Source organism: Panicum virgatum, chromosome 8K, assembly GCF_016808335.1.
Source record: "Panicum virgatum strain AP13 chromosome 8K, P.virgatum_v5, whole genome shotgun sequence".
Classification (NCBI taxonomy): Eukaryota; Viridiplantae; Streptophyta; class Magnoliopsida; order Poales; family Poaceae; genus Panicum; species Panicum virgatum.
In genome coordinates this window covers 41,467,111-41,488,869 of record NC_053143.1, presented here as the reverse complement: position 1 = coordinate 41,488,869, position 21,759 = coordinate 41,467,111, and the positions used below count along the sequence as shown (strand labels likewise).

Genomic DNA, 21,759 nt, shown 5'->3' with positions numbered 1-21,759 from the left:
ATGGAGGGCATTATACCTTTTGCCCTGCGTACTGCGAGCATACATGAATGGTTTAAGAAGCAACGACATCGGTGGCCTGATCAAGTTGCCCAGTACAACCTCATAGGGTACTTGGCCCGAGACAAGAGGCACCCCTGGCTCAAGAAGCTGGCAACCCGGCTGGGCTGCAAGGACCTTCTCGATCAGCTCTGGAGCATGGAGCCATCCAAGTCATCCCCCGACCTCACCAAGCTCATCCATGGCTACATCGCCAGAGGGTGGACGGAGCATCACATAACGGACACGCCTACCTACAGGGCCTTCAACGACAACCGAGGTCAGTGGACTCTCGGCAGGGAGGGGTGTGCCGGCAGCCTCGAATGGAGCCTTCGCAGGCCGTTCGACGAGAGCGTCGTCCTCTGGCACCTCGCCACGGACTTGTGCTTCCACCACACGGTCACGCCTTCCTCCCACGAAGCTGCCCGCCGCTGCAGGGAGATGTCCAACTACATGGCGTACCTGCTGTTCGTCAAGCCGGACATGCTGATGACCGGGGCCAGGCGCAGCCTTTTCAGAGCAGCTTGCGAGGACATTCAGGGCCTGCTAAACGAGGATCTGGAACAGGATGGGCCAGAGACCACACTGCTAGACCTGGACGACGAGAAAGAGCTCACTCTGAATATAGCTCAGCGGGCGATGATCACCAATAACGCACCACACATTGTTCATGAGGCGCGGTGGCTCTCGACGTGTCTCATGGCCTTGCACAACGGCGGCGACGACGAGGGCAAGATGTGGAGGGTGATCCAGGGCGTGTGGGTGGAGATGCTCTGCTTCTCTGCTGGCAGGTGTAGAGGGTACCTGCATGCCAAGAGCTTAGGCAGTGGCGGGGAGTACCTCTCGTACGTCTGGCTCCTCTTGTATATGGGGATGGAGACCTTGACGGAGAAGATGCAGAGGACAGAGCTACACGAGGACCGTATGGCAGTAGGCCTGTCATCAGGGGCTCCAATGGCGGCCGCCGGTGATGAGAATGTCTGACGACAACTCTGAGATAGTTATGGAGATTATTTTCTTCCTAGTAAAGTTATGTAATTTCTGTATTTTTGTCTCATTGTCTGCGCAATTGGTTTCAAACTTACATGTACCTTAAGAAATTCGGACACGAATTTTTTTAATATTTTATTTGAATGCATTTGTTTTTTATTTGATTTGATCATTTACTGGTGTCCAAATCCTTATCGGGTCCGTGAAATTTTATATTTGTATCCCTCGAATTTCAAGACCCTTGGATCCTCGTCTAACTCCCAGATTCACTCCCACACTGTTGGGTAATCCATTCTAGTTTAACATGGCAGTAAAGTCAGGAAAATAAATAATAAGCAATTCAGGCGAAATTCCTTGCAAAAAAGGATGGTTACAATACCATCGTGCCCTCGTATTTGTAGCGTAGCTTGACTATGGCTTCGCCCAATTACATTGGCTTACCCTTTCAACAACTATTTTCTAGAACATCCAAGGGCACAATGGTCTTTGCATGCCTGGAGGCGGATTACAATTCAATAAGTCTTCCCCCAAAAATGACAACTCCGACATGCAACTCTAGCTTGATCTTTTCTCAAGCTCTCCCCTGCCACTCCTTGGGCTCCTCACCCAGCGAGCCCTAAGGGGCACTCTGCTGTACATGTGCCTATCACTATCGGCATCACGCTCCTGGCTGCTGTTGTGACCTGTTCTTAAGGATCTTCACGTCCTGGAGCTTGATCAACCGGTGAAGCCTACCTCATCCTGCGGTCCCGCTTCAGCGTTCGCCTCGAAATCATGTGCATCGTCACTCGTCAGACATAGAACTTCTCCGCCAAGGCTGGGGGGGGGGGGGGGGGGGGGGGGGGTTGTTTGTTAGACGTTTACCATTTCAACATCCATCAATGACCAGAATGTTACCTGATGTTATTTTGTCTCGGGTTGTCTCATTCATATTTCATAGTGTTACCTTAGCTGTTCTCTTTTGCGCCACTCTGTTTTGTCTGCCCATCTGGGTCTCAACTCAAACATGTCTTAAATTAGGTGTATTAACACCTCCTTCGTAACTGCAGGGCTGTATGCTTGCCATATATATATATATATAGACACACACACGTGTGTTAGAATGAGGTTCATTGTTTTCAGCATGACATTTCCATGAGCTGCCAAATAATGAATACGTAGCATTTACTACTAGAAAATACTCCATCAACACCGGTTGAAAAGGACCTCCAGTACCGGTTTTCCAACCAGTACTACGAGACCGACCGAGCCTAAAAGTCTCGGTCTTTGTCACCGGGTAAAACACCCTATACTAAAGAGATCTTTTGGTACCAGATGAAGGTTCCACCCCATACCAAAGCATTTTGCATAAAAAAAATAAATCCAGGAAGAGACCCGCACCCGCACACATCGCAAGTCACAAGTCACACGATAAGAGCGAAAGGAACCTGGTGGAGGATAGACGATCCAGCCACCTCTGAACGTCTACAGTCTTGCGAAAGGAATCTAGACTTGTTTCCTAGCGGAAAAAGTCTCCCTATGGGATGCAGGCTCTCCTCTTTTATACATTCAAGGGGAGGTTAGTTATAGTAATCGGTCGGAAGTTATTAAGCGGGTCCTACTCTTCAGGCCAATGTTGGCCTTCTCATGTCACTCCGCGGTCGACCGACCAGGTGTGAATGGAAGTTCATTTTCTTGGCGATGAATCCTTCCACAAGTGGGTGAGTGTCAATTCACCAGGAACACTTTCAGGTTGACCTCGGGGAGGTTGGACACTCACATCGCCAGCCCCCGAGGGCCTTTTCTAGCTGGGTCAAGTTGGTGCCGGTAGGCAGCGGCTGAGCATCCTGGGTCAGCCATTTCCTATCGTGGAGGTGCTTAGGGTGTATGTCTATCTTTATTCATGTTACCGCATTAGTAATCATGGTCATGGTGTGGGTTCTCCACGGTAGCCCCCGAGAGCTTAAGCGAACCCGTAGGGATCGCTTATGGTCTCCTTGGAAGGTGTCTCCTTATCAGAGGGGTCACGCGACCAAACCTCGATGGGGTAATCCTGAGCCTCTAATCGATTGGTAGGAATTGGTTTAGAGGGTTTCAGTGGTGATGGTGTGTTCCTTCATTTCAGTTCGGGGTTCGGGTGAACCCCGTTGGGGTAGTCCCCGAGCTTTCCTATGATCGATTTTTAGAATCGCTGGGAGGGTCCTACCATCTTGTGGTGACGTGACTTCCTGTAACGTAGTGTGCAATCTTCTCAATGAGCCATATCATACTCATCACAGCATTTCAACAAACCTCATCTTCGAAATTCCTCACCTTATTCCTTGGGTGCCAGCCCAAACACACAAGATTGCAGCAACGGGACAGCAAGAAGTGCTCAAATGGATGGAGTTGGGGGAAGTCACCATGGAGAAAGAAAAAGAAAGAAGCACCAAGCGTGAAGGGATGACGGCAATGGAAAGTCAGGCGCGTGCTCAAACACGAGCAAGAGCAAGGTAGCAATGGTGCACAGACACATGAGTGGAAGCAGCGAATTGGACCTATGTGGGAGAGCGGGGAGAGAGGCACAGGCGGCAAATAACAATTGGCCGTGTTGGCATCACGTATCTTACAAACTAAGATAAGTGGAGAAGAAATCGGAGGGAAAAGGTTAGCAATCGAGAGAATCAGGGGAGGATTTGGGGAAGAACTCGAGAATGGAGTTCAGAGTTCTGGTTCAATGCGTCATACCATTCAAACGCACAGTGCCAGTAGTTTTATACTCGAGCTCGCCGGTCACCAGCCAGATACAACTCACTACCCACGAGTGACATGGGCTTGGCCCAACACATACGAAACAATAACCACGTCAACACAGCTCATGTTGTAACATCCCTCAACCCCCCCACCCCCCCCCCCCCAAATCACAGCTTATCCCCAAGCTGCTGCCGTAGGGAATCGGCGAAGGATATCATCTTCATCTTCCCAGGTTTTGCAAGTGAACTTGGAAGATCAGTCCACCGTACCTTGATGCGTAACACTGATGTTGAGCCCTTGGCCACAAGAGATTGTTCCAGAACTCGCTGAGGCTGAAGCTCATATGTCATGTCAGAACATACCAGCGAGAGGTCAGGTCTCACATCAGTCAATGGTAGAACACACCATTTCAGCTGTGAAACGTGCACCACTGGATGGATTTGCACATGATCTGGAAGATCCAACTTATAAGCGACATTGCCCAGAACCTTGTACGGCCCATAGAATTTGAAGGTTAATTTATAACACCAGTGAGAGCCAATTCTATCAAAAGTTGCTTGGCTTCAGGGTCTTCCTGATACCCTACTTGCAGGTTGTCCTTCCAACTGGGAATAACTTGATAAATGGCAAGAATGTTGGCAAGAATGTTAGATGAACCAGGAACCTGAGAAAGAACATCAACAGCTTGGTTTGTAGTCCCCTTCCTATACTAAATTTTAAAGTTGAGATCCATCAACTTGATCAAGGCTTTCTGCTGCAACTTTGTAGTAGCTCTTTGCTTAGTTAGAAACAAAAGACTTCTATGATCAGTCTTGATAATGAATTCCTAGGCTTGTAGATAAGACCTCCAGTTATCCACTGCAAGCAGAATGGCCATGCATTCCTTTTCATATGTTGAAAGGGCCTGGTTCCTCATGCTCAGGGCTTTACTCAAATATGAAATAGGGTGACCATCTTGCATTAGAAAAGCACCCAAGCCAGCAACACTTGCATCAGTTTCTAGAATAAAAGGCTTAGGGTGTGTTAGGTTGAGCTGTGGCTTTTGAAAAAGTTGCTGTGAGCTGTAGGCTGTGGAAAAGCTGTTGTGGACTGTAGGCTATGAAGAAGCTTAAAATCCGCTAATTTTTTGAAGGTGGCAGGTGGGTAATTTTTTTGAAGTTGGCCACCTCCACAGCAGGTAAAAGCAGGAGGAGCTGCTTTCAGTTTTGTACTGAGGAAAAGCAGCTTTGGTGAAAAGCAGCTTTGAGAAGCCAGCGTGTTTGGTTGGCTTTTGGCTTTTTGAAAAGCAAAAGCAGGTTTAGAAAGCAGAACCAAACACACCCTTAGTGAAGTCAAGTACTGCCAGAACTAGAGGTTGCACTAGAGCCTGTTGTAATAACTGAAATGCCTCCGTGCCTATGGGGTCCATTGGAATTGTACACCTTTCTTGAGTAGCAAAGTCAGGGGTTTACTTAGAAGTCCATAGTTCTTGATGAACCTTCTGTAATAGCCAACAAGGCCAAGAAACCCTCTCAACTCTTTCATGGTAGCTAGCATAGGCCACTAAGCTATAGCCTCAATTTTGGAAGGTTCTGTGGCCACTCCTTGAGCAGAAATAGTGAGCCCCAAATACTCTAACTGTTGTTTAGCAAACTCACATTTACTGAGTTTCACCAGAAACTGATGGCTGTCCAGAATCTGAAAGACTTGCTCTAGATGTTGAGCATGCTCCCCAAGTGTTTTATTGTAAATCAGCACATCATCCAAAAAAGAACTAGCACATGTTTTCTGAGCATATGAGCAAATATTTGATTCATAATGTGCTTTGAAACGTTGCTGGTGCATTGGTGAGCCCAAATGGCATCACTCTAAATTTATATAACCCATGGTGAGTTCTGAAAGCTGTTTTGAATTCTTCTGCCGGGGCAACTCTAATTTGGTGGTACCCCAGCTTGAAAGTCCAACTTGGTAAACCAACATGCACTTGCCAATTCATCTAGTAGTTCATCCACAATAGGCAGAGGGTGTTTGTTTTTTACTGTGATATTGTTCAGATGCCTATAATTAATGCAAAAGCACCATGATCCATCCTTTTTTTATGATAAGAAGCAGAGCTAGTACTGTGAGCAATCACCCCATGCTTTAACATAGTAGCAACCTGTGCTTCAATCTCAGTTTTCTGTTGAGGTGAGTACCGATATGGTCTCACATTGACAGGATGAGCCCCTGGAACCAATGGAATATGATGATCAAACTCTCTGGAAGGCGGAAATTCGTATGGCTTCTGGAATAGGTGCTGAAACTTCTGAACCACTGCTTTTATCTGTGGAGGCATTTCAGGCTGATCAGTTGAAGCTTCTGACAAGGAATGGATACTGAGAGGTTCCGAGGAAAGGTGAATAGCTTGAACTTGTAAACTCTACACCAGAGCCTTTTTCTTGAGCAATCCTTTTAGTTTGTGAGCACGGACAGGTGTACAAGGCTGGACCACATCTCTGATTCCCTAGAGTTGAATTCTTCTCCCAAGATGGGGAAATCTCATAAGTTTCTTTTTCCAATGAATGCATGTTGAGATGTGATGTTCCAACCAGTCTGCATCAATAATCAGGTCATAATGCTTCAGAGGAAGAATTCTTGTGTCATGAGAGAATGTGTGTCCCTGGACAAACCATTTCAAGCTTGGAATCATTCTGTCAGATATCACAGGGCTTCCATCAACAATATAGAATTGAAGGCTTTCACATGGAGCACTAGGCTAACCAATAAGAGCTGCCATATTGGTGCTAATGAAGGTGCCAACACTGCCAGAATCAAGGAGAATCACAACAACAAAACATGCATGTAGAGATACAATTTTTGGCCTCTAGACATTTTATATTGTCTCTACCTAATCGTAGTCATTTTTCACTATGTCGTAGAGGTGCCACTACAACCAGTGTCTCTTTGATAGAAAAGACACTTTGTTAATTGTCTCCATATTCTATGAGACAACTTGTAATGACACACACTATTATGTCTCTACCCTCTAGGTGCACTAAAAAATATTTAAAAACATGATAATACTTGAGTGATGGAGCTTTGAAGCTTCAAACTCAAGACCTCACATCATATTGCATAATCCTTAACTTGCTAGCCATCTCAACCTTACAGCAATTATTACACATATACTTAGTATAATTCTTATGAGTATTCCATAATGTGCCTCAATGATCTAAATAGTGTCTCAATATATTAAAAGGAATGACTCAAACTATGACTCTACGGGGTTAAGGTCAAAAATTAAAGTGTCTCAAACTTTCCCCTATTAATCTGTATTGACATTTTATGAAATGACTTAAAAATTATCTCTATGATTTAAAATGGCTCAAATAGTGTCTCAATACATGTGACACTTTCTAGAGTGCCAGATAAAGTGTCTTTACAATACATTGTAACATATTTGTGAAGACAAATTATAAAATGCCTATACGAAAATGTCTCTAAATTAGATTTGTGTTGTAGTGAATCAGCAGTTCCTGCTTCCCAATACATCCTCTGAACCGAATTGTGTTTCCTTTCTTCTGCTGAGAATTCCCCACAACAGTACTCTGAACTATCAAAATCACCTCATCTGAAACAGATTGTGCTTGGTCATCAGCTTTAGAGTCAGGGGTATCATCCAGCTGAAATATCTCCATGATCTCCTGGATCACCTTAAGTGGCACATTAGGAGGGCACTTGTGGCCATGTCCTCACTTCTCTCCACAAATATAGAAAAGACCATTGGCTTTTCTGTAAGCCTTGATAGCTGCCCATTTCTCATCAGAGGCTGGTTTGTCAGGTTTGTGTATTCTTTGCTTCGACTTGTCATTGGTAAAGAAAACCCGGCTACCAACCGTGACAAGTACAGATTGTCTTGATTGCTCTTGTTCCTGCAAGAAGGTCAAAGCACTAGCAGTATCCATATTTTTTGATTGGTGAAGAATGATAGCAGAACGGATATATTCTTTCAGACCATGAAGAAACTGATTAACAAAAAACACATCATCATAGGAGCTACTGTAGAGCAAAATCTAATAAGATAATTATTGCTCGAATGCAGCATAGTACTCAGAGACCGATCCAGTTTGCCTAAGCAAATCTAACTAATGCATGTGAGTTTGGTACTGGTCCTTGTCAAAACGCTCGCAAACAGCAGGACATAAGGACTCCCAACTCGTAACACGGCCGTGGAGCTCAAGCATTTGCAGCCAAGTTGCAGCAGGCCCCGAGAAACTCAACACGGAGAAATAGGTTTTGGGTGCTTCACTCACACAATAGACCTCAAAGTACATTTCACATTTGTCGTTGCAAAGCCTCGGATTCTCCCCATTGAACTAATGCCGGGAAAACGGGCGGCCGAAACGGACCGTCTCCACGTCAGCAGAGACAAGTTTAATTTTACTTAATTTAAATAGAACAAGGTAAATAAATTCAGATATTGCGAGTCCATACTTCCATAATTCTTATATTTGCATAAAAATTATGTTAATTACATCTCCGTAGAGAACACCCCTTGATTAAGAGTTCTGACATGAATACATAAAGAAATGGATTACATCATATGGCTGCCTATTACATGACTACAAAAGAAAAATCTTCAATCTTCCTGTCGTAGTGATGAATGCTTGCCGGATGACGACTTAATGATATGATGACCATCCGTACATAGAGCATGATCAATGAATATATGTTTAGATGTATTAGCGGTTCTAATTTCATGCTAACACACTTATGGTTATTAAATTATCTATACCACTAGCACTACAATATATGTGCATGTAGTATATTTTGGGGAAGGATACTTTATTTGTATATCCATATTTGCTTTGAGTTTTGACCATAGCGAGCATAGAGTCTACTCACTTCTTTATCTATTTTGCCAGCAAGATTACTCCAATCATGCATGGAGCCTATTTCATCGGTAGCATTTCAGATTTTTATTGGTTTATATATGACCAAAATTGAACATATCTATTGATCGATAATGCACCATGCTCCTAGATGATGTTCCTTTTTTAATATTTAATTTTAGAGCCAAAACTGAGCAGCACTTGTGCGTGCAGTAATTTTTTACTTGAAGCATTTATCCATATTCCCATCGGCTACGTGCATGCATGCCATTTAACAACATTTCCTTTATTTTTTGGTGGGAGATATTACCAGCGCGACTGTACTAAATAACTTGATGCAATTTATCATGCCTAGGGCTATGAAGTGCTCACGGATAAGCTAAGATAGAGTTTATTTGTATATTTTATTTGATCCGGTTCATGTAACACCCAGGTATTAATCCTCGATAATTAAGTTAATCATGATAATTAGTTCCAACTCACGCGACAATTCCCTAAACCAAACTTTGCTTGTCAGCTTGGGCCAGGCCGGTCTGACCGGTCGGGGCAACCGGTCTGACCGGTTGAACTTGTTTCAACCATTTTGGGCCCCACAACATTTAAACCACACTCTCTCTCACTCTCACTCTCTCACCGTCAGCTCTCTTTCCCTCACTCTCTCCCGAGCTCTCCCTCACCCCAAACCCTAAACTCCCCAAATCCTCCCTTTCCACTTGATTCCAAGGCCAAGGAAGGATCAAACTGGCATGGGGAAGCTTCTTCTTCGCGATTCCCTCCCTGGGGTGCAGTGGATCTGAGTTATTCGCGGGGGAAAACCCCCTTCAAGGTATCTTTGCTTGGGATGGTTCGATCTCTATTTTTAGATGATCTTAGGTGATTCCCTCTGGTCAAACACCCCCAGTGGCACCCCTGAACTAGTTCCTACGAGGGTTTTAGATTTGGTGGGCAATTTTCGCCGCGCCAAGAATTCTAGCTCTAGGTCAGGGCAGGACCGGTCTGACCGGTCGGATAGACCAGTCTGACCGGTGGAGTAATTGGGTTAAATGGGACCGGTCTGACCAGTATGGGGCACCGGTCTGACCGGTATAGCTGGGGCTGAGAGGGATTAGTAAGGGGTAGTTGGTACAAATAGATGAAAACTATTTCGGGTATTGGTTACTTATAATTTTTGTAAATCATGTCTGCATTCCTCATATCATATGCATGTGCATACATGTAGCAGCCGCGGCAGAGGAAGTTGTATACGAGGTGGTTGCGGAGCCACAGGAGCCGCTAGGGCAGGCCCAGCAGGTGGAGAGGCGTGGGAACCAGGCCCAAGGCCCAGTTGACCCTGGTGTTGAGCAGCAGTCTCAAGGCAAGCCCCGGTGCATGTCCCATTATTTCAATTTATGAATCACCATATATATTTATTACTTATGCATTACATTTCAGGAGTTGTTTGAAACCTTAGTTGCATGATCCCTAGGTTTTCCCTGGGCCTTATACTAGTATGGATAGGTCGGTAGCACTGCTATGCTTAATAGGGTTCGATAGAAGTCGAGTGATTTTTCTATCACTCGCGAGATATATGCTGTCTTTATGTTACATTATATGGTTTACTATATATATATTCAAGATGAAATGAATGGAAATTTGGAGACCGGACAGGGAATGATGATGGTGTATAGGTATGGCAGCAGGACAGGGTTACTGGGTGTCTTAGCCCCGTCTGTGTCAATTGAGGACCGTACCGTTGTTGGCCCTGTTGATCATGTTTGAATTGTACTAACCGCATGCCAGGTGTAGGAGGTAGTCGAAACTGGTAAGCCTAGTACTGCCTTACTTTGAAAGTACAGGAACCCACACCCAACTCCTAGGGTAGTCGAGTGGCCGCGGAGAAAGGGGTTGCATATGTTTACTTTTGGTGGTCTCACATAGGGCTCGACTGACTATATGTCGTTGGGCTGGTTCCTGTAGTTCGAGGCGGGGAGGGGAAGGGTTGGTGCGTGTGGTCCGACGGGGCTTATACGTGCCGTGTTGGTTAGGTCCACCTTGCAAGGTTAAATCGGATCAATTCACCGTCAGTCGCTCTCGGATATGAGCACCTTGATCACCGAGTCACATCGTAGTTTATGATGGAAGGATAGTTATATAGATGATGTTGAATACATTGAATTAATATTTGATGCTCCACCATGTTTGCTATAGATAGTTTATGCAAATATTAGATTATAGTTAATACATATATAGAACCTGGAGCTAAAATAATAAAAGTAAGGATTTACTTTAGTCGTTTTTTCTGCAAAATAAACCACCAGCCAAATGCCTTGCATGTCTAGGTATGTGGGCTAAGTATACCCGCTGGTCGGGTAAGTCTTGCTGAGTATTAGTTGCTCAGGGTTTGTTGCCACTAATTTTTGTTACAGGACACCCAGACGTTGACTTCTGTCCCTGCTGCGCCAAGTTCATCTGCCGGGACGCAGAGGGATGGGAGGTCATGGGGCCGTATAGCTAGATTAGGAGGCCGAGGGGTTGCGCATGCGTGGGCTGGATGTGCACCCTGTCTGTTTTCTTGGACCGGTCTGACCGGTCTGTGGACCGACCTGACCGGTGGCTACGTGGAGAACTCCATGCACACCAATCTGACCGGTGGTGTAAAGACTGAACCAGTAGAGTTAATATAGGTGTAGGTTCTTTTCTTTTAAACCTTGGCTGCTACTTTTGTAAAGTTGAAAATTATGACAGATATTTGTACACATTTGAACCCGGTTTGTAAAACTATTGTATTTGAACTTGGTTTGTAAAAAGTTATGTATTATCTTATGACGTGTTGTTGTATTTTTGAGTATTTGTCGTGCTTGTACCATCTGTGTCCGCCTTCGCGTGGGACTATCGGTGATGTTTTGATCGGGCCGTGGGTTGAGAAAGAACTGTCAAATTAAACCATTAAGCTAATGCGCCCGATGTGTTCAAATGACGGCAATTAGGCTTAATTTAGAGTTTTAATTTGGCAGTTCCGTTACAGTTCATGAGTAAGAAACCAAAGTATGAATACGGTCGATTTATGATTTATGCAATGCCTGTTATACGTAACCTCAATTTGTATCCATCGTAGGGACCAAGCCAGCATCCATGGCTTGTATCCACTAATTAGACCAAATTGAGGGGCATAACGATATATATCAATAATGCAAGTGCAATGAGAATGGATTTAATTTGTCTAGGCTTGTATCCAACATAGAGGATCGAACCTAGATAGTAAAGATCATTGTACGTTGCCTCAATTTGTATCCATCGTAGGGACCGAGCCATCATTCATGGCTTGTATCCACTAACTAGACCAAACCGTAGAGCATAACAATATCAATAATACAAGTGCAATGAGAATGAATTTAATTTATCTAGACTTGTATCCAACAGAGAGGATCAAACCTAGATGGTAAAATCATTATGCGCAGCATCAGTTTGTATCCTTCGTAGGGACCAAGCTATCATTCATAGCTTGTATCCACTAACTAGACCAAACTGCAGAACTTATGCAAAATGTGATGGCGAATGTGTTGATGATGAATTTAATGCATGAGCCCCAGTTTGTATCAAAGTAGGGACCGAGCCAACATGAGTGGCTTGTATCCGCTAACTAGACCAAACCGCAATACTCATGCGAAATATGATAGCAAGAATCATATAATGAAGATGAGATAGAGGGAGATCCGGAGAGATGCCGATGGAGTTTCTCACCTTTGTGCAGAACTTCCTCGGCGAGCAGTCCTTTTCAAGGCCTCGCGCAAGTGTCGTTCGCTGCTGAAGATGCGCACTCCCTTCTCTGGCTTGCCGATGCCTTGTTCCTGCAGTTGGCCGGCGGTGCTTTCTCTTCTCTTGACGAATGATCAGCGGGAGTCTGTTGGTGCTTTTGTGCAGCCGGACAGTACTCCTCGGTGATGAATGACTGGGCGCCCGTCAGTGCTTCTGGACGATGGATGAGCTGGGCAGCCTATCGGCGCTTTTGCGGTGGAATGGCCAGGGATTTTTCTGTTGGCGAGGGCCCTATATTTATAGGATCTGTCTTTTCATCAGGTGATTTAGATATAGCATTCCGGTAAGTCACCTGTTTGAGCCGTTGGATCCAACCGTTCCAGTGAAATCCAAGTTAACATCGGTAATATCATAGTTGCAACGCAATCGGGTCCGCACATCATTGTTGTGTGCCCAAATTCCCCTAGTGGGTCCGACGGCTGTATACTGCCACCCCATTAGGCCAATTTGGGCTGTGCGCCGCACCATTTTGTTGTTGCCTGTACAGAACTGAAACCAATAACAAGCCGAGCTGTTTGTTTGCCTAATACTGGCCCATTATAAACATTGTTGCTAATAACGTAGCATAATGGCGATAGAGCAAATATTACATCAACACAGAAAGAGCCACCTGGATTACACCGGAAAAGTAATGTTGGTGGATAAACTTTCAATTACAATGGAATAAACTTTCAATTAGAATGGAATAAACTTTCTACATGGCATCACAAACAAGAGCAACAATGGCTAATCTGTTAGCGAGGAGCAATGCTTTTAGCACCATCCATTTAGGAACAGACAAATCCATTTGGTCAAAATTATTAGAAGAATGTTACATATTCATTGATAGAAAGACAAATAAATTACAAAATGAGAAACATTGTGATAGAAAAGGTAAATAAATTAGATATTCAGTATCAATTTAGCATGTTCCAGCTTCTAATATTAATTTTTATAGTGCAACATAGTGTTAATTATACATAATATGATAAGTATAATTTCAGAAATGTGCAAATGTAATATTTTTTCAACAATATGTAATTATAATGGAAAAATATAGGGTAATTTTAATATCATACAAGTAACAAAACATATGAGCAAGCATATTGCTACTAGAGGTGAAGGTACATTGGGCTGATCTGTAGAAAGAGATAGGAACAACAAATTTATAAAAAACATCATAGAGACAGAGAAATTAATAGAACATGCGGCACTTCAACATGCTCTGATGAATAGAAACATAGCACACATGTATAAATGTGAAAGATGCAGAGATCAACTAACAAATGCAAATATGTAGAGTTCAATATAAATGTCAGGATGGCCAGATACACATGGATAAAATTAAAAATAAATCAGAAATTAGAATCTAACAGTAGCACCCAGCAAATCAAATTTCCTCCAAAATAACAAGTTCACAAGGACAGAAAAGCATGCTTTGTATTGGCATTTGAGTACTTGACTACTTTCAGAGTCAGTTCAATATAGAGTGCAAGCTTTAGACTATTGTTCAATAAATTGGCATAAAAGGGACCATTTCCTCAAACCAACCTTGGCACCAAGGAAGTAAAAAATCTTACCTCATCGAGCACCTAGTTGCTGCACGAAATAAAGATGGTATAGTTACCTATTTCTTGAGGGTGATTCACAGCAAGGTTGAGCTTTTTATTCTTGATCAATAAGTCCTGACATACACATGTTTAAAACTCCACGTCACACAAACTTATACAGGAAATTGTAACCAAATAATAAAGAATTAAACAGAAATGTGAAGGTGTAAATATAGTGATGAAAAATATTAGTGATTTTGTGTCAAAATATCTAAAACACATCTTCTACCAATATATCATCTATCACACTAGCCTTGCTCATTTGCACTAGTCCAACTAACAGCTACTGTTTGTTGTTATTAACAATCTATTAGAGATGATAAAAATTCAACAACAACAACAACGAAGCCTTCATATTGGACTGAATAATTCTTTTTACAATAAATACCACATTTCTGGCTATGCCACTGTCCCCAAATCAAAAAATAACAATTCACAAAACAAACATAGTAGACCACAGACAACAAGACTACCAGTCCCCCAAAAATGTACAGGAGCAGAACAGAAATCAATCCTATAAAGACCACATGTTGGACACAAATAAGAGGAAATGGTACCCACAAAAAAAAAGAGGAAATGGAGAAACTAAACACTACAACACCAAGGATTTAGCTAATTTATTTAATTTGTACGTACCATTGTTTTAAATAGCGGGCTACGAAGTTTAGCGGTAGTCTTCTCTAAAAGCTATAAAAAGCTATAGCGGGCTATAGCGAAAGCTAATTCATTTAGCGGAATGATAAAATAATCAAATATAAAACTATAAGCATTATTGGTCTAATACTAAAAAATAAACACTAACATGTCTCTTAACTGCCCAACGGTACCCATGCAACGTTTTCTAGGGTCCACACTATGCTCATTTAGTTGTATTGGTTCCTTTGACTGCATCTTTGAGCGAATGACACCACTAAAATCTACTAGTAACTTGACATTTAGCGCTGCTAAATCTCGCAAAAGCCACTTTAGCGGATATTTAGCACTGCAGAATCTCGAACATTGCTACCTACTGATCCATGGGCCTAGCACTTACATGGGCGCCGAATGCATATCCAATTATCAGGCTAGATCAGACTGTGAGGTCCATGATTATGCATTGACTGATAAGTCGGCTACGCATATTTAGTTGGCAATAGTCAGTTTAATCATTGGAGAAATATTTTATTATTTGCACATACTGCGTATGCTATTCATACCATTTTATGTGCTTAGCTACATATATTATGGTTCAGTTTGCCTGCACATGAATTTGACAAAGTACACCACACGCACCTTCTTTGGGAGTTTTTATGTTTACTCATCCAATGAGTGCCAAAGGGCCTCTAGCTGAATTGGTTAGGGGAACCCAGCGGCACTCCTCAGGTCCTGGGTTCGACTCCCCGTGAGAGCGAATTTCAGGTTGAGGTTAAAAAAATCCCCTCGCTGTGTCTCCCTTCGAGGATGTCCCGGCCTGTGGTAACGGTGCGGCCCAGCCTGGGGGCTGTGGCAGTGGTCGCCGGCCCAGGTTACGGTGCAGGCCTTGGGTGAGGCCAGGGTTCGGGGGTTTTCTCGGCCTGGCGTCGAGAGTTCTTCTCTGTATGACAATACCGTTGGGGCGGTCTTTCCCCAGCCGGCCGAGTTTTACTCATCCAATGAGTGCGTTTCGTGCAGGAACTTGGCCAAATCACTTTGTTTTTCTTTTTACCGAAAGTACCACACACTAGAGGCTGATTTGTGGACCAATCAGATGATTAGTTAACGTACAGCGATGGTTAAGGTGCAGGTACTGCCTGGAGCGGACGGTCCGGCATTAGGGGGCGGACAGTCCGCTAGATCGGACGTCCGAACTTCACTGCAGGAGGTTCGGATGTCCGAACGTGCGGACGGTCCGGTCCTGTGTGGCGGACGGTCCGCCATATATCTTTTGAGTTTAGTTGATGTCTTTTCAGCTCATCCTATTTACTTTCCCTTATGTATTTTGTTTTATTTACAGTCGATCAACAAGGTGTCATATGTATATGTGTTAAATTATCTCATCAATTAATTATTTAAATAGCCAGAGAATTCTTTGGTCTACATGCATATGTTGGACTAGATAAAATGGTTTGTCGATCGGCCGTGTGCTCTTGTCCTCTATCCATATTTTCCGATAAGCGGTATAAATTTTCATCATTATTCCAAAGTTAACAATTTCATGGCCAATGTAAAATTATATTGATCTCTCATTATAATGAAAAAATAATTACTTTTATAATTAAAAAAGATTTAATGTTGGGTAGTATTTATATACCGTTTCACGTATGTAGGGGAAGGCCAAAATCTGTGTCAACATGAACTTGAGAAACTCGAGCTTGGGCAAGGGACTAGATTGGGGAACACTACCACGCACGTGACTCAGAATCGACATAATGGGGATGGGAATGGTGCTCACGAGACGTATCCATGACCGGGTGTGGCGGATGGGATCCCAAAATCCCATCGCTAGCATCCCGGTGATGGTTAGTGATTTGGTGCCCACTGTGCCACCCTAATGACGGTGCAGGTGGGCGTACCTCTTTCTGGGGAGCCGAGTTGAGTTTGAATGGGTTCATCCACCACGACGGGGGCTACGGCGGAGCTATTGCCTGCCGCTGATGAGGTAGTTCCGTTGGGGGAGGTGGCATCGATTTGAGGCAGCGGATGCGTGATGCAGTGTTCTCTGACTAGGCAAGAAGTTTGTTCATGGAAGTGTCTGGTGTGGACTTCCATGCTTCGAGCCTGGAGAGCTTGTCAAGCACCTTCGTCATCACCGCATCGAACCCGTCGAACTTCTTCGGGAGCTCATCCATGGCGGTCGTCATCTAGGTTTCAAATTTGGTCGGCTTCTGGTATGGCCCTAGGTCGAAGAACTGGTGATTTGGGGGGGAAATTTTGGGGGAGGCAGCTCTAGATACCAATTGTTACAATCTGAGATAAGTGGAGAAGAGAATCGGAGGGAAAAGGCTAGCAATCGAGAGAATCAGGGGAGGATTTGGGGAAGAACTCGAGAATGGAGTTCAGAGTTCTGGTTCAATACGTCATACAATTCAAACGCATAGCGTCGGCAGCTTTATACTCGAGCCTGCTGGTCACTAGCCAGATACAACTCATGGCCCACGAGCGACATGGGCTCGGCCCAACACATACGAAACCATAACCATGTCAACACAGCTCAAGTTGTAACAATGTAGTCATGATATGCCCTAGATTCCCATGGACAAAACAATAGTATCTATGCTCCTAGATGTCATTCGTCAATGGAAACCTTATGAACCAGTGGAGAGCTCCCGGGATGGCGAGGTGTGGCTATTGCCATACCATGTTTTGCCAAAAGTATCTCGTCCTCTTATACATACCTACTTGGAGCTCTGTCTAACTTAGCTGTACCACACCATAGTTTTGCTATGTCATCCGCCACTGTTGTCAACCGATCAGTGATGATGATTATCAAATGATGTGTGAGGTTAGGATGACAGGTAGGAGTGGCTATCAATCTTTTTAATCAGCCTTGTTCAAATTTTTCCTATCACTACTACAGATTGGACTATTGCAAACACCCCATCACCAGCGATGATAGATACGACGGGCATCACCATCGGGTCGTAATACGATCCGGCGGTGATACCCGTACCACTATCTAGATATTTTATTCTCTTGTTACTTCTCTCCCTCTGTCTCAATCCTTATCTCCTCCCACTGTGCCTCACCTCCCTCCCTCTACTGCCCCTCTCCCTCCCTCTACCCCACCACATCAACATCTCTCCTGCCGAAGCCTCCCTCCCTCTCCCCCACCGACGCCTCTCTCCCTCTCCCCGCCGCCTCCCCATCTCCCTAGCTGCGGCGAACACCGCCAGCCCCGGCACACCCTCCACCACAGGCGGCCCGGGTGGTACGTACTGCACCCCCCCTCTCCCCCCGCCTGGCCCCTCTCTCTCATCTTCCATCTTCCGACGGAGCGGTGCGGGGCCGCGCTTGGCGGTGGCGCCAAGCAACGGCTCAGAGTAGCCGCGCCCGAACGGCACGTGGCGCCGCGGAGCGCGGTGCGGAGCCGCGGCGTGTGGCGGCGGCATCACGCGGAAGCAGCACCGAGCATTGGCACAGAGCGGGGGACCGGGCCATGACGCGGAGCAGCTCGCCGGTGGCATCCAGCGACCACTTTTTTAAAAAACAAAATGGGCATCACCACCGGTTCTAGACCCGACGGTAATAGCCCAAATCATCACCATTGACTTAAATCCAAAGGGGATCTATACCGGCGGTGATGCACTGTCGTGCAGTAGTGTATTCTGACCAAGTACCACCTTGTTTTTATTTAGAGGCAATTTTACTATCGAGTTAAGCATGCAAGCCTCATCTAGCTGAAGTATGGGCGGGAATTATTCCAAACTAATGCAACTGACCTAGCTACGTATACACGCTAATTGTGCCGGTTACAATTAAACTTGATCTCAATCTGATGTGCAAATGTAAGGAATCATTGCTCGTATCGTCTAAGCGAAGGAGGGGGTGAATTAGACTCTCCAAGCAAGCAAGCATCACGACTAACCAGCACCAACTGAACCAAAAAAAAAAAAACTCTTGTTTGGGTCCCTCAAACACAACCTGATAACGAGTTACTTGGTGGTGTGGAAAAATCTTATGTTCATCTCGGAGTTGAAGGATGTACCGGGCGTGAGCTTGCTACAGGAATCTGATTCTAGCACTGTCACAACAACACAAAATCTAATAATTGGATCACCGTCAAATCCAAAAACAGAACATTGTCTCCTTTATTTGAAATTTGAAATAACACTCGCCGTGAAATAAATATCACAAATTTATTTGGTCTCAAACTTATGCTTCAATAGAACCATACCCATGCGTGAATTTTTTTTTTTTTTTCCTCTGCAGCCCTGCAGGGATCACCGGCTGAAAAAGAACAAGGATTTTCACACACTCCATCTCGTCCGTCAATCCTTGATCGAACGGCCCCTTATGCCGCGTCTGTCACCCCAAATAGGCCAAAACCTCAACCCTCCCGAACGCTTCTCCCTCCTCTGGTCCTCCCCCTCCCGCCGCCGCCGCCGCGGCCAGAGCCGAGCATGCCGGGCGCCTTCCGCTCCCTCCTCCTGCCCCTCCTACGGAAGCGCAAGCCCAAGCGCCGCCGCAGCCGCAGCCACCCAAAGGAGAGCAACAAACCCAAGAACCACCTCGCCGCCGCCGCCGGCGGCGGCGGCGCCGGAGACCCGTCCTTCAGCCTGAAGGCCTCCGCGTCCGCCTCCCCCCGTGACATCGGCTTCCTCGTGCAGCCGCTCGGCAACCTCCTCCTCTCCGCCTCCCCGGGCGCCAACCTCCGGGACGCGGGGCTCGGCGCGCTCCGCCCGCTCCCGGACGACCTCCTCCTCGACGTCCTGGGCCTCCTCCCGGCGCGCGCCCTCGCCGCGCTCTCGGCCGCGTCCAAGGCGCTCTACGTCGTCGCCGCGCACGACCCGCTCTGGCGCGCGCTCGTCCTCGACGAGCTCGGCGGCGCGTTCGACTTCGCCGGGTCCTGGCGCGCCACCTACCTCGCCGCGGCCTCCGGCGGCCGGCCCCACCTCGTCCCCCCGCGCGCGCTCAGGATCAGGGGCTTCTACTCCGACTACCTCTTCCAGAGCTGGCTCTGCGCCAACATGGAGATGCGGCACGAGTGGCTCGCCCGGGACAACATCGAGCGCCGCCGCGGCGTGTCCGTCGAGCAGTTCATCGCCGAGGTCGAGGAGCCCAACAGGCCGGTGCTACTGGAGGGGTGCATTGATGGCTGGCCGGCGTTGCAGAAATGGAGCAGGGAGTACCTGCTGGAGATCTCGGCGGGCAAGGAGTTTGCGGTTGGACAAAACCAAAAGTATTTATAACCAGAAGCAAGTAGTTTCACCATATACGTATATGTTTTAGTACTTCCAAAAGCATGTTTCACTATAAAAAAAAACAATGGTAACCTCTAGATGCATCACTTTCATCTTCCGTTATCTCAGGTCACCGTTGCTGTCTACGTCTTTTGGAAGTCGTGGCCACAAGAGGAGAGTGAACGCTATCTGGCAGCAGCAATCCTTTTGTTCATCCCTGGGATTCTCAAATGCATATTGAAGCCCTGGGACTTGAAGAGAGTTAGCATCAATAGCCTCGTGGACTCATCTGCATCAGAAGAAACTGACGCGATTAATTCGCTTGAAAACTTCATACAGAAAGCAAACGATTATTTTCATCCTAGCAACAATAATGAAGCATCTGTAAGCGCTGAAGGCAGAGAAGTAGAACGTAAGAAGCCGTATGATCTATTCGTAGACCTTACCCCTCCGTATTCCCATAGGCTTAGATGTCTCAAACACTTGATCCGTGATCCATATGGAGCGCGTCGCTTGGTTCAGGCTGGCCTCTCTGCAACGTTCAGTCGACTGATAAAGAATTCATGTTGAATACAATTACTAAATAGACAAATTTAGAATTATAAAATTAAGAAAATTGCATTAACACTCGACATAAAAAATAATATTAGCCAAATAGCTAAATTAAAATTAAAAGTATAAAATTCTATTATATCATATTATTAAGAGAGTGTTAAAAGAAGCCATCATGTTCGTCGAGAGTGTCTAGAAATTCATATGTTAATCTAAAAAAGAGAAGAATTTGCACAATTGGATTTTATCAAAATCTAACGATTCAAACTACTCAAGAGTCCATATCAAATATGATTAATAAATATATAATTTCAAATTTAGAAATTAAGAAAAATTAAGACATGACAAAGAGTCCATGCCAAGGATTATCGTCATAAATGTTACATATTCCTGAACAACTTTAGTTATACAAACTAATCTGATGGTGGTCAACAAAGTTTCATGATTCTGTTTGCATACAAATAGTTCCATATAAGTAATAATCGCTGGGATAAAGAGTAAAGTACTAAAAGCTACAAATAAATGTGACTATTATTAGTTCAGTCTAAATAGATGCATGGGGAAAAAATCAGAGATTTAGTCGTGTGAGGAATCAAATAGCATAAATAATTCTTAACATTATTATCCCTGTCTAATCTTCTATAAGTACATGAAAAAACACTAGGCACGAAACACAAATGTGATCTATACCTCTAAAGAAGTATAGAGAAAGAGAATAGAAAAGGATAAAGAATCAGCAAGGTTGAATGGGTAAGTAAAGTAGAAAAAGAAGAATAGAAAAGGAAGGCAGGCATAAATGTTGCATATTCTTGAACAACTTTAGTTATACAAACTAATCTAATGGTGGTCAACGAAGATTCATGATTCTGTGGGCATACAAATAGTTCCATACAAGTAATAATCACTGGAATAAAGAGTAAAGCACCAAAATCTACAAATAAATGTGACTATTTATTAGCTCAATCTAAATAGATGTATGGGAAAAATCAGGGACTTAGTCGTGTGAGGAATCAAATAGCATAAATAATTCTTAACATTATTATTCCCATCCAATCTTCTATAAGTACATGGAAAAAAAATACTAGGCACGGAACACAAATGCGATCTATACCTCTAAAGAAGTATAGAGAAAGAGAAGAGAAAAGGAGAAAGAAGCAGCAAGGTTGAATGGGTAAGGAAAGTAGAAAAAGGAGAATAGAAAAAGAAAGCAGGAAAAATTAGAAAATGAGAGCAAAAAAAAGGACAAAACTTAATTTATTAATTTAGTCTATAAATAATATCATTAGTCACTACTATATTATTTCATATGAAGTTATGTTATTACGAAATCATATATAGATTATGAGAAAAATATTAAATTATAATCATGACATGTTG

The 21,759-nt window shown here is 44.4% G+C and overlaps 2 protein-coding genes across 2 annotated transcripts; both read left to right on the top strand.

The window, feature by feature from the left end:
* LOC120645744 lies at positions 1–1,020 on the top strand. Its single transcript, XM_039922493.1, has one exon. It carries the CDS (start codon positions 1–3, stop codon positions 1,018–1,020), a length of 1,020 nt encoding a protein of 339 aa, XP_039778427.1.
* An 18,030-nt stretch (positions 1,021–19,050) lies between these two features.
* On the top strand, positions 19,051–20,300 carry LOC120645743 (F-box protein At5g06550-like). The gene is made up of 4 exons (XM_039922492.1): positions 19,051–19,356; positions 19,411–19,812; positions 19,960–20,214; positions 20,295–20,300. The coding sequence occupies exons 1-4, from the start codon at positions 19,051–19,053 to the stop codon at positions 20,298–20,300; spliced, it is 969 nt and encodes a 322-aa protein (XP_039778426.1).
* The last annotated feature ends 1,459 nt before the right edge of the window (positions 20,301–21,759 follow it).